The sequence below is a fragment of the Clarias gariepinus genome, chromosome 19, assembly GCF_024256425.1.
Source record: "Clarias gariepinus isolate MV-2021 ecotype Netherlands chromosome 19, CGAR_prim_01v2, whole genome shotgun sequence".
NCBI classification, from domain to species: domain Eukaryota; kingdom Metazoa; phylum Chordata; class Actinopteri; order Siluriformes; family Clariidae; genus Clarias; species Clarias gariepinus.
The window spans coordinates 8,335,923-8,350,949 of NC_071118.1; the positions used below are offsets into that span (position 1 = coordinate 8,335,923).

The 15,027-nt window shown below is 37.4% G+C and overlaps 1 protein-coding gene across 3 annotated transcripts; it reads left to right on the forward strand.

Annotated features, from left to right (window-relative positions):
- The first annotated feature begins 422 nt into the window (after positions 1-422).
- Positions 423-14,928, forward strand: asl (argininosuccinate lyase). Of its 3 annotated transcripts, XM_053478566.1 has the most exons (17): positions 424-651; positions 1,035-1,229; positions 4,492-4,575; positions 4,901-4,957; positions 5,672-5,769; positions 5,868-5,945; positions 7,167-7,244; positions 7,354-7,406; positions 8,294-8,356; positions 8,676-8,790; positions 9,086-9,170; positions 9,306-9,365; positions 9,473-9,556; positions 9,799-9,879; positions 9,954-10,060; positions 14,589-14,725; positions 14,804-14,928. In XM_053478566.1, the coding sequence occupies exons 1-17, from the start codon at positions 637-639 to the stop codon at positions 14,806-14,808; spliced, it is 1,395 nt and encodes a 464-aa protein (XP_053334541.1). In that variant the 5' UTR covers positions 424-636; the 3' UTR covers positions 14,809-14,928. The 3 variants fall into 3 exon arrangements, with proteins under 3 accessions (XP_053334542.1, XP_053334541.1, XP_053334540.1); XM_053478565.1 differs by having other exon boundaries at positions 14,589-14,886; XM_053478567.1 differs by lacking the exon at positions 8,294-8,356 and having other exon boundaries at positions 423-651; positions 14,589-14,887.
- The last annotated feature ends 99 nt before the right edge of the window (positions 14,929-15,027 follow it).

Sequence of the window (15,027 nt, forward strand, 5' to 3'; positions counted from 1 at the left end):
AGGTCATACTGCATTACTATAGCTGTGATACACTGAATAAACCATTCTAACCAACTGAATAATTCTTCATGCATAACAATGTGTATATGGTAATTTTTTGCGACTTGCATAACAATGCGTATATGTTCGTTTTTAGCGACAAACGTATTATTGTTTAAGTCGAGAACATTTGCAGCCGACACTTATTCTGATTTAAAAAAAAATAATCCACAGGACAAAAGAAAAAGGGATTAAAATACACATTAAAACAACAACAACAACAACAACAACAACAACAACAATAATAATAATAATAATAATAATAATAATAATAATGTGAAGAACTTTCTCGTGTCCAGTACGTAATAGTCGACTCTAGATTCTTAATGATAATGTTAAAGAATCGACTCTTCATTTGTTGAATCGTCTCCCTGCCTGAATGAATCGCGAGGCAGTTGCTTACATCCCCTGGTAACCGTAAACCCTTGGTGCGTCTCCGTTTTTACGCGAGCTTGCTTGTGCTCTCGCGAGATCATTGAGAGATTTGCCTCTAATTTCTGCATGTCGTTGAAGTCTTTCAGCGAGCTCTATTTGAAATGTTGCAGCTACTGAAGAACTGAACGTTAGATTCAAACCTCAAAGAAGAAAGAAGTTACCATGGCAGCGTCCGAGGTAAAGTCCTTTCACCTTTATAGGAATAGAAGTAGTAGCAGGACCAAAAGCATGTACACACCCTTTTCCTTTACCTTTTACGTAATGTTACTTTTTAGTCCAAAGGCATATTTGCTGTACTACTTTAGCCTTCCTACTGTTTTGCATGACAGGATCATTGTAAGTTAGATAAAGTGCAGTGTTCTGTTTCACTCCACAATGATAGGTTTCCTTCTACTAAGGATCTGATCAATTTAGGAATAATGATAGAAATAAATAATGATCTAGAAATAAATGGTATATTTGAGGAAATATGTAATTATTAGCCAATTATTAACTCTGTATTAATTAATTTCTTTAAATTACACTTTGTTACGGTCATTGTTTTCCTTTCTGCCATACAGGGAAGCAAGTTATGGGGTGGTAGATTTGTAGGGAGCACCGATCCCATCATGGAGAAGTTCAACGCATCGATATTATATGATCAGCGGATGTGGGATGCAGACATAAGGGGCAGTAAAGCTTATGTGAAGGCTTTGCACAAAGCCAACCTTGTCACTCAGGAGGAAACGGTGCAAATTCAGAACGGCCTTGATCAGGTTTGTTGACTTGAAGGCTTACTTCCTTATGTGAAATCCTTTCAATGTTTGTGGCCTAACAAGAATGATGAGATTTGTGCAATCACATTCAAGGAAATGAAAACTTTTTTTTTTCTAGTAACTTAATTATTTCCTGTTCTTTTTGCAACTTAATCCAACACAGACCTACACCGAGCCTTGTCCATAATAGAAAGTGACCACTGTTATTGGTGTAAGTACACTTACATGGGGGGCAACCAAGTTAGGTGTGCCCTAAAGAGTGCTCCTTAAATTTTTCACATTAGATGGCTGTAGAAACTGTAAAACAATTAAATTTTTGAAGCTAATTGTGGTTTTCCAAATATTTATATTCTCATTTGAAATCTGAACGGTGCACACAGACACCCCTCTCTGTTTAGGGTATTTGGTTTATTCCATAAGCTGCACACACTTCAGGCTGTAGGTTTAAGGAGTGATATTATGAGCTGATACACCACTGCGGTCATGTTAATCACAGTGTACGGTGTAAGTAACCAATCCCAACTCATGGCATGATTGTCATGTCTGTTTACAATGAGGCGGACACAGATGCAGGGAGACTTAGTTCAAAGTGGTTTATTTGAGGCGAAACCAAGAGTCTAAGAAAACAAAAGAAATGATAAACCAAAAGAAGAGGGTGCTTCCCCAGGCTGGGTTTGCAGGCGGCTTTAGAACCACGAAACTTAAAGAAATTCATGAAAACTTCACATGAACCGAAGAAGGCTGAAAAACTCTTAGCCTTGTTCTTGGCCTTGATGCTGGTCGTCCCATATGAACCCAGCCCGGCTCTGCAGATATTGTCAGTCCTGGGAAAGATGGAACAAACACGCTTGCAAATCTACACAAAACATGAAGGTGCACAACAGTGAACAGACAAGTCATTTCAATTATCAAATGAAAAACAAAACACTACAACACTTCAGTGGAATTGTGGCTTGTAACTGTAGCATATAAAAACACCAGATATAATTTTTTATTTTATTTATCACACACAGCATTCACAATATGATGTGAAGTAAAGTGCTTTAAAAATAACTCTCTTGTGCCAGGACGTAACACACTAGCATGTCAATGTCCCTGATATGCACAACAAACTGCCTACAGTCTGTAAGTATACAGTATATCTGCAAAATCACACAACTGGCGGCTTCATAGTCAGTATTGTAGCAGAAGACCTATTTAAAAAATGCCTGTATTTTCATCATATAACGTATACCTGCATTATTTTTGGTTGTTTTTTTAAACCACATCCAAATCACATGCATTTAGTTAATTATTAGCTAAAAGCTAGACTAGCTGCCAGGTTGGAGACATTTTGTCAGGAAGAGTTTTCACAGACCTTCCATAGACTTTACTTAGCGCCTGTGGCAGGGTTATCAAACTGATGATTTGTGAATAGAAAGTTTAACTCTATTTCGGGTGAAGAAGTACGTATGTTTCTTCTCCTGACATCAAATAAAAACACACGTTTTAGCTATTTGGAGTCTATGGCACTAGTCGAAAGAGGTAACAAGAAGTGCCATTGCAAATTCTTGTTTTCATACAGTCATGTTTGTTTGTTGTTTATTTGGACCAGAAAATTCACGAAATTTTATGTGACCAATATAGGCGGGGGAAAATCGATTCAGTTATGTATCAAAGTTCTTTCCATCTTTTATGTAGTGCACCTGTCCTTTTTGCTCCTGACTTTTCCAAACCTTTCAAACTTGAGGTGGATGCCAGTGGCACAGGTGCTGGTGCTGTTTTGATTCAGGAGGATAGAGATGGTATAGATCATCCCGTAAGTTACTTTTCTTATAAGTTTAACCGTCACCAGCTGAACTACAGCACTATTGAGAAGGAAGCCCTTGCACTTTTGCTTGCACTTCACCACTTTGAAGTTTACGTTGGTTCCAGCACTGTCCCTATTACAGTTTTTACAGATCATAACCCCCTTGTATTTTTGCATCGTATGTCAAACAGCAACCAACGTCTCATGCGTTGGTGTTTAATTGTGCAAGGTTTTAATCTGGATATTCAGCATAAGAAAGGCTCAGAAAATGTAGTAGCTGACTCATTGTCTCGTTGCCATGGTTATAATTGTGAACAGGATGTTCACTCTTAAGGGAGGGGGTGTTACGATATTGGATTTATTTGTTACGATATTGGATTTATTTTTGTGTGTCTGGTGATGCTTGCTTTATCTCTGCTATGTCTCTGCTGGTGGGGAGGGATTGGGCTTGTCTCTTCCTTGTTTTTGCAGATGCCGCCCACTTCTGCCATTGCCAGGAATCTATTGGCCTGTCCTTTGTTGGTCCCGCCTCCTCCCAGATGATTGGTCCTCCAGGCAACCCAGAGGCCTACTTAAGGCCTTTAGACCACCAGGCTTCAGACCTTGTTTTTGCTTACTGTTTATCCAATACTTTATTCTGAATGTTATTCTGTGTATGACCCCTTTGCTACGTTTTGACTACTCTTAGACTTTCCCCTTTTGACTGTTGCTTGGTTTTTGTTCGCCTATTCCGTGTATGACCCTTTTGCTTGTTTTGACTACGCTTTTGTGTTTGCCCTTTTTGTTTTGTTTGTTTAATTTGTAAATACTTTTGTATATATTTGTACTTAATTCTTTATTTAGTGGCTTAGTAAGGAGTCGATGCCATTTTGTTTGCCCCTTGTTTTTCCTTGGTTTGTGGTTAGTTAGGGAGTAAGGGAAGAACTTTGTATTTCTGTTTCTTTGTTTTTGGTGAAGGTTAGTTGTTTCACTTTGGTACTAGGTAGAGGGAATTTTGTTTATTGTTTTGGCCTTGTCGGCTTCTGAAGCTTACAGCCATATTTTGGGAATTTGCTTATTTCACCTTGTTGTAAAATAAACACTAAGCAAACGCACTTTTGGTCTCACCCCCTTTTTTTTCTTTTCACTCCTGTTACGGCCCGACCTAGACCGGGCCGTAACAGGAGTGAAAAGAAAAAAAAGCAATCCATCTATTCCTACACTGACTTGTTTCTCCATTATTCTACAGGATCCTATACCACTGGTCCTCTATAATCCTACAGGTGGTGCAGCATCCTGTGTAGTTTATTTGCTAAGATTGCTAAGTTTATTTAGAATTGTAACAAAATCTAAAAAAATAAAATAATAGGGATATTTATTCATACAAATACTAATTGAATCTGCACCTAGATGATAATGTCATGATATCATATATGACACATTCACATCCCTAGTAATCAGTACTTACTGAAATGTTTTATTGTGCTAAACCAGGTTTTGGGTGAATGGTCCAGTGGTAAGTTCCAGATCAAGCCAGGAGATGAAGATATCCACACAGCCAATGAGCGTAGGCTAAAGGTGAGCTATATTGTATTGTCAAACTACTATTTATACTTGTTAATATGGAAGATGCTTTGATCATTGCATGACACATATGTACATGAAGTACACATTAGGGTTAAAACAAACAATATATCTAGATAGAAATTCAGATCAATGATTAAAAAAAAAAATCATTAATTGCTGGTGGCTTTGTGTGATTCAAATGTTGTGCAAACTGCCTACAGTTCTGTGAGCAGCAGTGACAGTTCAATTAAATTAACCCCAGACTACGTACTTCAGGCAGGATGTGCAATTGCACAGTGGTGATTTCCATCATTAACACTGTGTGTCTGTGTTATAGGAACTGATTGGAGAGGCAGCTGGAAAGCTTCATACTGGCAGGAGCAGGAATGATCAGGTGTGTCCCACTTTGTATACGATTACACAAGGCATTATTCATTTTATTAGAGTTCCGACCACAGCAACATTGAATTCTCAAAGCTGATTGGTCGGACAAATGTTGATTCTTTTTGTAATAATTTTTAATTTTTGCTGTAATTCAAATCACAAGGTTATTTTAATGTATATAAAGTTTCTATAAATGTATATGAAGTAAAAATAAAATAAGGGGATAGGAGGAAGCTTTCTGGACACACAGAAGTTATTTATTTGGCATTTATTGAATCAGGATTTGTAGGAATCAGGAGAAGGAGCAGCAACATGATGTTTTTTTTTATCTTCGAAAAAAGAAAAAGGAGAGAGAGAGGCAAAAAGAGAGCTGTGTGAGGGAGCAGCTGTTTATATTTGCTATAATTGCAGGAACAACATTACATGTACTGTATTAATCTATCAATTAATAGTAGGACATGTAGTGCTTTATTCATTAGAATGTAATAGTTGGCACATCGCTGTAGTATAAAGAGAAGTAAAACACTTTGTAACATGCTGTCTTTGGAAGCTAATTAAATTCAAGGTGGTAACAGTAACCGCAACATTCATCACACCATGCCATTGTTGAATATTTTCCTCCAACTGCACGTCCTGTCATGTTTTATAACATACAATAATTAAACTAGTTTGTGTGCATTTAGTATTTTTAACTATTGCTTATTTTTATCTGTTGCTTGAATAGGTTGTGACAGATATGAGGCTGTGGTTAAGGGATGCAATCGCCACTCTGAAGGGAAACACCATCCAGCTTATAACTACAATGGTGGAAAGGGCAGCCATGTAAAAACATAAAAATAACATGGTTTTATTGGATTTGTTTTATACATGAGGTTGTCTTGTCATCGTTTCACATCTTCCTAATTTTCTCTGCTCTGTAGAGAAATTAACATCCTTTTTCCTGGATACACGCACATGCAAAGAGCGCAGCCAATCAGATGGAGCCACTGGATTCTCAGGTACTTTTGTATACAAGCAAGCGTCTATGCACTATGTATGTGCTGACAGTGGCTCAGTTTAGTTAGCATTTAGGCTCAGTACAGGAAAAACCCTCGACGGAAACAGCCGAAAATATGAACACACAATGACATTAAAAATCCACCATGGATCCACCTAACATTCTGGCTAGGAGTGGTGCAATGCTCTCTCTGTCTTTTGTCAATCACAGTGAAACTAACCGATTAATGCTCCATGAAAGTAGGAAAGATGTGTTTTGTAGCTTCATGTGGCACAGAGAAAGCATGTTCCTGCCTTCACTCTTCCCAGTTGATAGTTGCTGAATGCGTCCTACCCTGTCTGGCTGGGGGGTAGGGATTGGTAGGTGATAATTCATGCAGGAACAGAAATGTTGACATTTCTGGAACCTATTTCTCATAATTAGCATTTTTCAGATTGGCTTAGTACGAAATCTTTTGTGGTAGAGTGAGTTTCCAATGCAAAAAGGACATTAATAAAGCATTAACTACATGGATCACTTTGTAGAGCAGTACTTGATTAAATGGGTAACACTTTACATTAAAGTTCACCTACCTAACATTATTTAATACATTAGTTCACATAAATAAATTGTGAACTCCGGCATTAATTACACCAGTGTCGAGCAACCAGAAAAAAGGGTATGCTTATATTTTGAATTAGCCTACTGCTGTAAAAAGCAGATAAACTGATTTTATTTGGAAATTAATGAAAGCTTGACCAAGGTTATGGCAAGCACAAATGAAGCCTCTATCCAGTCTGATGTTCATGAAGCATGCAATGTGTAAAATAAAGCACACTATGGCCAATCTGATGATGTATGAGGGGCGTTCAAGTCAAACTGGGACTTTTTATTGTGTAAGATAACAGAGCATAGTTATGACAGTAAAAACAATAATGTACTTATCCCAGTGTTTCACTAGTGCTTTTATGATCAAAGTAGAATTTTTTTTCTCTGCCTGCTTCACATCTGGAATGCTGGACTCCCAGGAAATCTTAAATGGCCCTCACACCGATCTCATATTGTTGCACATTACAGGAACTCGACTCGGAGTGGAACAAATTAGTTGGATTTTGATAAATATGCATATAATTTACTGACTAAATTATAACTTTATTTTATCAATTAAAGTGCATTCCGTTTTCAATACTTTCGTTTACAACTAACAGCAAATCTAAAAACTCCATGTTAACTGTTGTTTTAGTCACGCAGTAGCACTGAGCAGAGATGTTGAGCAACTGGGGGAAATCAAGAAGAGGGTCAACGTTTTACCTTTGGGAAGGTCTGTGCTAATTATTATTAAATTCATACTTTTAAATCTACAATATATGATGCATCCTACGTATGTTCAGAATAAATTGTGTCTAATTATTTTGAATGTTGTTTTACAGTGGAGCCATCGCTGGGAACCCTTTCAACATCGATAGGGAACTTCTTCAGAAAGGTGAGAATCTTTATTTATTTATTTTTTTGCACCCTGTGTCATGTAGGAATTATAAGACGCAGAAATTATTAATTCCAAAACATTATATTTAGGGCCCTATGACAGCCTAGTGACCATGACAGCGTAGTGACTATGACATCATAGTGACATCTTCACTTCATCATCTCATAGTGCAGATGTCATAGTGTGAGGGTTTTTCACAAGGATTGTTATTTTTCATTTATTTATTTATTTTAAACATCCAGGCCTTTTTGGTCAAAAGTCATGAAAAATCCCGGCCAAAAAGTCATGAAAATCAGCACACACGTTGCGTTGAAATCTGCTGCCATTAGGACGCCTGAGAGTCTGGGCCCTGAGCATGGCTCACAGGAACGTGGCTCACAGCGACTTCACAGGAGATTTTGCTGTATAGCTCATACACACTTGCACATATACATTTCAAACTCATTGATATCTCATTGAGATGAACAGTTTTTATACATATCATGGGCTTAACGCAACAGAAGGTCAGTTATTTTGGGTTGTTTATAAAATGCACGTAATCGATTTTAATATACTCCTCCTAGGGAATTTATACGCTCAGGAGCAACATATAACCTGTGTGTCTTTTGAGTATGTTAAGACCTCCAAAACCCGGGAAGTTATAGTTGCGGCATAAGTCTAAGGCATCACCATGGCTGTACTGTTTGAAAAATCCCTTTTAAAATTTTGCAACCTCAATATTTTGGATCATTTGTGCCGGGTTTGGTGGCACATCGTTGCTCGGGTATATTCATGGGTTCTTGCTATGTAGTTCAAATACATGTTCTGTTATTTACATAAAAAAAGTTATTTTTTATTTTGTAATATACTGTTCACCTTACTCTGTGGCTTGAAATTCCCTGCAGAGCTCGAGTTCGAAGGGATCAGCATCAACAGTATGGATGCAACCGGACAGAGAGATTTCGTTGGTATGTTTCTTGTATGCTGATCTTGAAGGTTCCTAAAATCTACCACCTATTAGTAGCTTGGAACAAAAATTATCAAACCTTTTAGGGTCAAATCTGATCATATGCGAACATTCATTATATACATTTAAAGCTAAACATTTAGGAATAATTTTTTAAATCAAGCAAATAAGTAAGATGTATTTAAACTTATAGCTACAGATATTTGTACACCAATCGTAGGTGTATTTACTTTTAGCTGTTTTGGGTTTAATAAAAATAATAATAATAGTCAGTTAAGTCATTCACTCGTTTTTGTTCATCATTTTTATTTTTCTGGCAGCTGAGTTTCTCTTCTGGGGATCGATGTGTCTGATGCACCTCAGTAAGATGGCAGAGGATTTGATCCTGTACAGCACTAAAGAATTCTCCTTTATCAAGCTGTCAGATGCATACAGGTCAGTACCTTTTTTGCAGTTAAAATTCATTCTTTCCTCAGGACACAATGTGTCATTTATTTTAAAACTCCCACTATGTACTATAACAGATTTTTATTTTATTAACGCGTGTTATTACAATAATTTCCTGCATTTTCTCCATTTGGAAATTCCCCACCTTAATTCTCCAGAGATCTGTTTTTGTCTTTTAATTGAAGCAACACAGTGATTATCCTTTGTGTGTGTTGGTGCTGTAGTAGTGTGTTTAGAAGTGCTGTGTTAGTTAGATCTCTGCTTATGTATTTGGCGTGAGCAGCACAGGGAGCAGTCTGATGCCACAGAAGAAGAACGCTGACAGTCTGGAACTGATCCGCAGCAAAGCAGGACGAGTGTTTGGCAGAGTAAGACAAAAAATTAAAAACAAAAAATCAGTCCCTAAGGACCTAATCACTGTCAGGGTCCTTCTAATCACTTTATACAGTGAAGTGTCATGTGAATTTTTTAAATATTATTATAATTCTATTACTGTGGCTCAGTGTGCAGGTTTTATGATGGTCCTTAAAGGACTCCCCAGCACATACAACAAAGACCTACAGGTAAATGAACAGTGGTTTTATATAGAGAACTGCTTAATAATGTGTGTTACAGTGTGAGGTTTCCTTTACTGTGAGGCACTGGTCACCCTCATGTGTGTGTTTTGTAGGAGGATAAAGAGGCCATGTTTGACACCTATGAATCCCTGCATGCTGTACTGCAGGTGGCTACAGGTGTCATGTCTACACTGGAGGTGAGACTTCTCACAGCTTTAGATCTTACCTGAGTTCATTTCCATTTTAAACAGATCGGCCACACAAACAGCATTTAAATTTTCAAGCACTTTCCTGTATATACGTTTCGTATTTCATGACGGTATTGCCCGTTGGATAAATTAGTCAAGCACACACTATCATTTTTAATAGATTTCATAATTAAATATAATAAATTGCTTCAAAAGTGAATATACATAATAACCTTCGGAATCTAATGCAGGTAAATCAGAAAGCCATGGAGGCAGCACTCAGTCCAGACATGCTAGCTACTGATTTGGCCTATTACCTCGTCAGGAAAGGAGTGAGTAAATCATCTTCTCACAGTTATAATACTCGGTTATTAATTAAACTGAATCATTAATGTGTTTGTTGAAGATGCCTTTTAGGGAAGCTCATAGCTGCTCAGGAAAAGCTGTCTATCAGGCTGAGTCTAAAGGTGTCCCATTGAACCAGCTTACTGTGGAAGACCTACGTACTGCCAGGTTAGCACAGGGCGCAAGACACACACACATGCACGCACATACACACGTTATTTATTTACCATATCCATTGTGTTGTTTATAATTTTCCACAGAAAGGTTTCACTTTGCACACTGATATTAAAATCAGCAGCTGACTGAAACTAGCAAACATTGAAGTGCTTTCATAAAATTCTATTGTTTTCCAAAGCTTAACACAATGACCCCCTCATCAACTGCACACCTTCTTTCGCTCAACTGCTTGCACTCTTTTTTTTTTTTTTAGAGATTCATAAGATGTTTGGTTGATGGGTATTTTAATTAGCTTCATCAGACCTGTGAAGTACAAGGCGCTGGGTACAAACTGACTCAGCCCATATGGATATATGCTATATACAGAGGTGGGTAGAGTAGCCAAAAAAGTACTCAAGTAAAAGTAGCTGAACTTTAAAATAATATTCCTCAAGTAGAAGTAAAAAGTAGTCATCCAAAATACCAAAATATTACTCAAGCACTGAGCAACATATATATATATATATATATATATATATATATATATATATATATAGAGAGAGAGAGAGAGAGAGAGAGAGAGAGAGAGAGAGAGTTGTGGCCAAAAGTTTTGAGAATTACATAAATATTGGAAATTGGAAAAGTTGCTGCTTAAGTTTTTATAATAGCAATTTGCATATACTCCAGAATGTTATGAAGAGTGATCAGATGAATTGCATAGTCCTTCTTTGCCATGAAAATTAACTTAATCCCCAAAAAAAACCTTTCCACTGCATTTCATTGCTGTCATTAAAGGACCTGCTGAGATCATTTCAGTAATCGTCTTGTTAACTCGGGTGAGAATGTTGACGAGCACAAAGCTGGAGATCATTATGTCAGGCTGATTGGGGTTAGAATGGCAGACTTGACATGTTAAAAGGAGGGTGATGCTTGAAATCATTGTTCTTCCATTGTTAACCATGGAGACCTGCAAAGAAACGCGTGCAGCCATCATTGCATTGCATAAAAATGGCTTCACAGGCAAGGATATTGTGGCTAAATTAACAATTCATAGGATCATCAAGAACTTCAAGGGAAGAGGTTCAATTCTAGTTAACAAGGCTTCAGGGCGTCCAAGAAAGTCCAGCAAGCGTCAGGATCGTCTTCTAAAGAGGATTCAGCTGCGGGATCGGAGTGCCACCAGTGCAGAGCTTGCCCAGGAATAGCAGCAGGCAGATGTGAGCGCATCTGCACCCAGAGTGAGGTGTAGACTTTTGGAAGATGGCCTGGTGTCAAGAAGGGCAGCAAAGAAGCCACTTCTCTCCAAAAAAAACCATCAGGGACAGATTGATCTTCTGCAGAAAGTATGGTGAATGGACTGCTGAGGACTGGGGCAAAGTCATATTCTCCGATGAAGCCTCTTTCCGATTGTTTGGGGCATCTGGAAAAAGGCTTGTCCGGAGAAGAAAAGGTGAGCGCTACCATCAGTCCTGTGTCATGCCAACAGTAAAGCATCCTGAGACCATTCATGTGTGGGGTTTTCATCCAAGGGAGTGGGCTCACTCACAATTTTTCCCCAAAACACAGACATGAATAAAGAATGGTACCAAAACACCCTCTGACAGCAACTTCTTCCAACAATCCAACAAAAGTTTGGTGAAGAACAATGCCTTTTCCAGCATGATGGAGCACCGTGCCATAAGGCAAAAGTGATAACTAAGTGGCTCGGGGACCAAATTGTTGAAATTTTCGGTCCATAGCCTGGAAACTCCCCAGATCTTAATCCCATTGAGAACTTGTGGTCAATCCTCAAGAGGCGGGTGGACAAACAAAAACTCACTAATTCTGACAAACTCCAAGAAGTGATTATGAAAGAATGGGTTGCTATCAGTCAGGATTTGGCCCAGAAGTTGATTAAGAACATGCCCAGTCGAATTGCAGAGGTCCTGAAAAAGAAGGGCCAACACTGCAAATACTGACTCTTTGCATGTAATTGTCGATAAAAGCCTTTGAAACGTATGAAGTAATTCTTTACTTGTAATTATATTTCAGTACATCACAGAAACAACTAAAACAAAGATCTGCAGATTGATACATATAATTATATATATATATATTATATGTATGTTATAGTAGAATTATATATGCCAACATTCAAGTTTTTATATGCTGAAGTGGGTGTCTGTTTTGGCAGATAGAAAAGATACCACAAAATAAAGTTGTTCTTTTGCAAGCGAAGGATGCTTTTTACTTTATCCCAGGGATGCCGTCTGAAGATTTTTTTTTTTTTCGGCTATGCCACCTAACTACATGTGATTATTGTTGCTGCGTTTCATTGGTGAAACAGTCATATGGTACCGACTGCATGTGTGGAATAAATAGTTAAAAATTAATGTAGCAAAGAGAGAGTAGCGTTTTTTCTTTACAAATCTACTCGAAGTAAAAGTAAAAAGTGCAGTAAAACTACTCATAGAAGTAATTTTTTTTATTTCAAAAAGTTACTCAAGTAAATGTAACAGAGTAAATGTAACTCGTTACTACCCACCTCTGACTATATAGATACAGTGGTACCTACGTAGGGCTGGGCGATTAATCGAAAAGTAATCGAAATCGACATTCAGAACCTATAATTGATAAAAAAAAAAAAATTCCCAGGTCGATTATTTTGATTACTTTCACTTCAAAAACACAACCGCGTGTGGAGTCACGTGAACCCGCTCCGTTACGTTACGTTGTCCCGCTGACATGTGGTGCATGGGGAGCTTAAACACTGAGCAACAAGAGCAGCTTGTACCAAAGAAAAACGCAGTCTCCGTTATTTGGACACATTTTGGCTTCAGTAAGGATGACATCGACCAAAATGAAGTCAGATGTAGACACTGTAGAAAAACTGTTTCGACGCCCAAAGGTAACACCACCAATTTGTTTTAACACTTGAAGCACAATCATGTTACTGAATATGAACAGAGCCTGGCTTAAAAAAAAACAAAAAGAGACCGTCAAGCGTCCAGCAACAAGTGCCTCCGCAAAGCAGATGTCGATAACACAAGCGTTCACAAATACCACACAGTATGAGATGAGTGCAAAAAGATGGAAAGAAATAACTGACGCTATTTGTTATTACATCGCAACAAATATGATTCCTTTGGCTACAGTTGAGTGAAGCGGGTTTAAACACCTCGTTAAAACTCTCGACACACTTTTTTTTGTTTCCAAAAGTGCAAGTTTTTTTTTTTTTTTATATATAGGAACAAAGTAGCTGTTCGTTTTAGGCAATGTGTGCTTTAATTTCAGTTGTTCAACATTGATTTTTAATAAATAATCATAGATAGTAGATAGTGTGTTTCCTTCAATTATTTTAAAATCAAGTAATGCGTTTTTCATTCAAAAATCTCTCACTTGTAATATGTGAGCTTATTTACTGTACAAAACTTGAAAAGTGAACTATGAGGGCAAAAAAATAAATAAATTAATAAAATAATCGTTCATTAATCGTAATTGAGTTAAAATGTTCAATTAATCGAGATTTTGATTTTAGGCCAAATCGCCCAGCCCCAGTGGTACCTCAGCATACAAATTAAATGTATGATTCCTCTTTGCACCAGCTGCTTTAAAAACGAAAGTGAATCAAAAATTAACTTTTTGTTTTGCTACTGTTCTTGCTAACATTCTTGTGACACATGGTGCTATGTCTTTACTAAATCTTGCACAAAATGCAAAAAAGAAAAAAAAGAAAGAAACTCGCTAACACAAACAAGTTTTGAACAGGTTCTGGACTCACATGCAACTTCATTCGCTCGTATGCTGAAAAGGGTTCGTATGCTAAAAAAAATTATTCTTTAGGCAATTCATATGCCAAGGTATCACTGTATATTAATTCCATATTAAAGACACCTATGTTTCTTTAAGTAATAGCAAAGCATATGCTAAATGCAGATAATAAACCAGTCTCAAAGAACCCATGCCCCCTCAGTACAGATTTATTTTAGGAACATAACACAGTACACATGAACACAGTAAGCGGTTACTAAAGATGAGAAAATTAATGAAAAAAAAGTTATGATTTCCTTCATTGCGATAAAACACACCCTGACTATGCTTCACAGATATCTGGATCTCACTTTGGAAACCACTTGTGTAGTGAACTTCTATCCTACTAATCATGTACACAATCAATTTTAAATAAAAAAAAATGCATCAAACTGACAAGGCATGCATTGTAAGCATCATCTTAAGTCTTTCCCCAACATTCCTCATTATGTTTTAGGAATTAATGCTTGCATCCCCTAGTAGTAATATAATGTGTACATGCTTTTTACACATATGATCCCTGATCACTTGCGTATGGAATAGCTGTAGGTTTTTATTTACTTTTTTTTTGCACATCACAGCATATGTGCTTTATTACTATTATACCACAGCAATTTGCCCACTATCATTTTTATTTTTTCATTTATTTATGAAAGAAGAGCATGGTATGCTTTTTAAAAATTCATTATGGGCATGGGATACGGATTCATGGGCTATGGACACTCACTCTCTGTCCTCTTCTTTTATCTAGTCCTCTGTTTGACAGTGATGTGTCCTCAGTGTGGGACTACACAAGCAGCGTGGAGCAGTACAGCGCCCCTGGTGGCACAGCACGGAGCAGCGTTACAGCACAGATCGAACAAATGAGAGCCTGGCTGAAGATGCACAGTGTGTAACTGTAACGTACCCCCTTGCTAAAATGGAACCACAAATATTATAAAAAGAAATTTTTATTACATCCCACAGGTTAGACCTTCAAGCAAGAATAATGATGATGATGATAATGATGATGAGTGGTGGTGGTGATGGTGGTGATTATGATGATGGATATAGATAAACAAAAAAGCAAATAAACAAATCCTAAAATTTAATTGGGTTTTTGATTTTTAAATTAAGACAGTGATCTATTACAGATTATGTTTGTGGGTCACACAATGCTGAAATCAACAAGATATACTGTAGTACCAGAC

Bases quoted from the DNA above. Each gene is read 5' to 3' on its own strand.
- asl (XM_053478565.1), top strand. The intron at 7,407-8,293 runs GTGAGAATCTTT...AATTCCCTGCAG, and splicing joins TAGGGAACTTCTTCAGAAAG to AGCTCGAGTTCGAAGGGATC. The intron at 9,366-9,472 runs GTAAATGAACAG...TGTGTTTTGTAG, and splicing joins CATACAACAAAGACCTACAG to GAGGATAAAGAGGCCATGTT.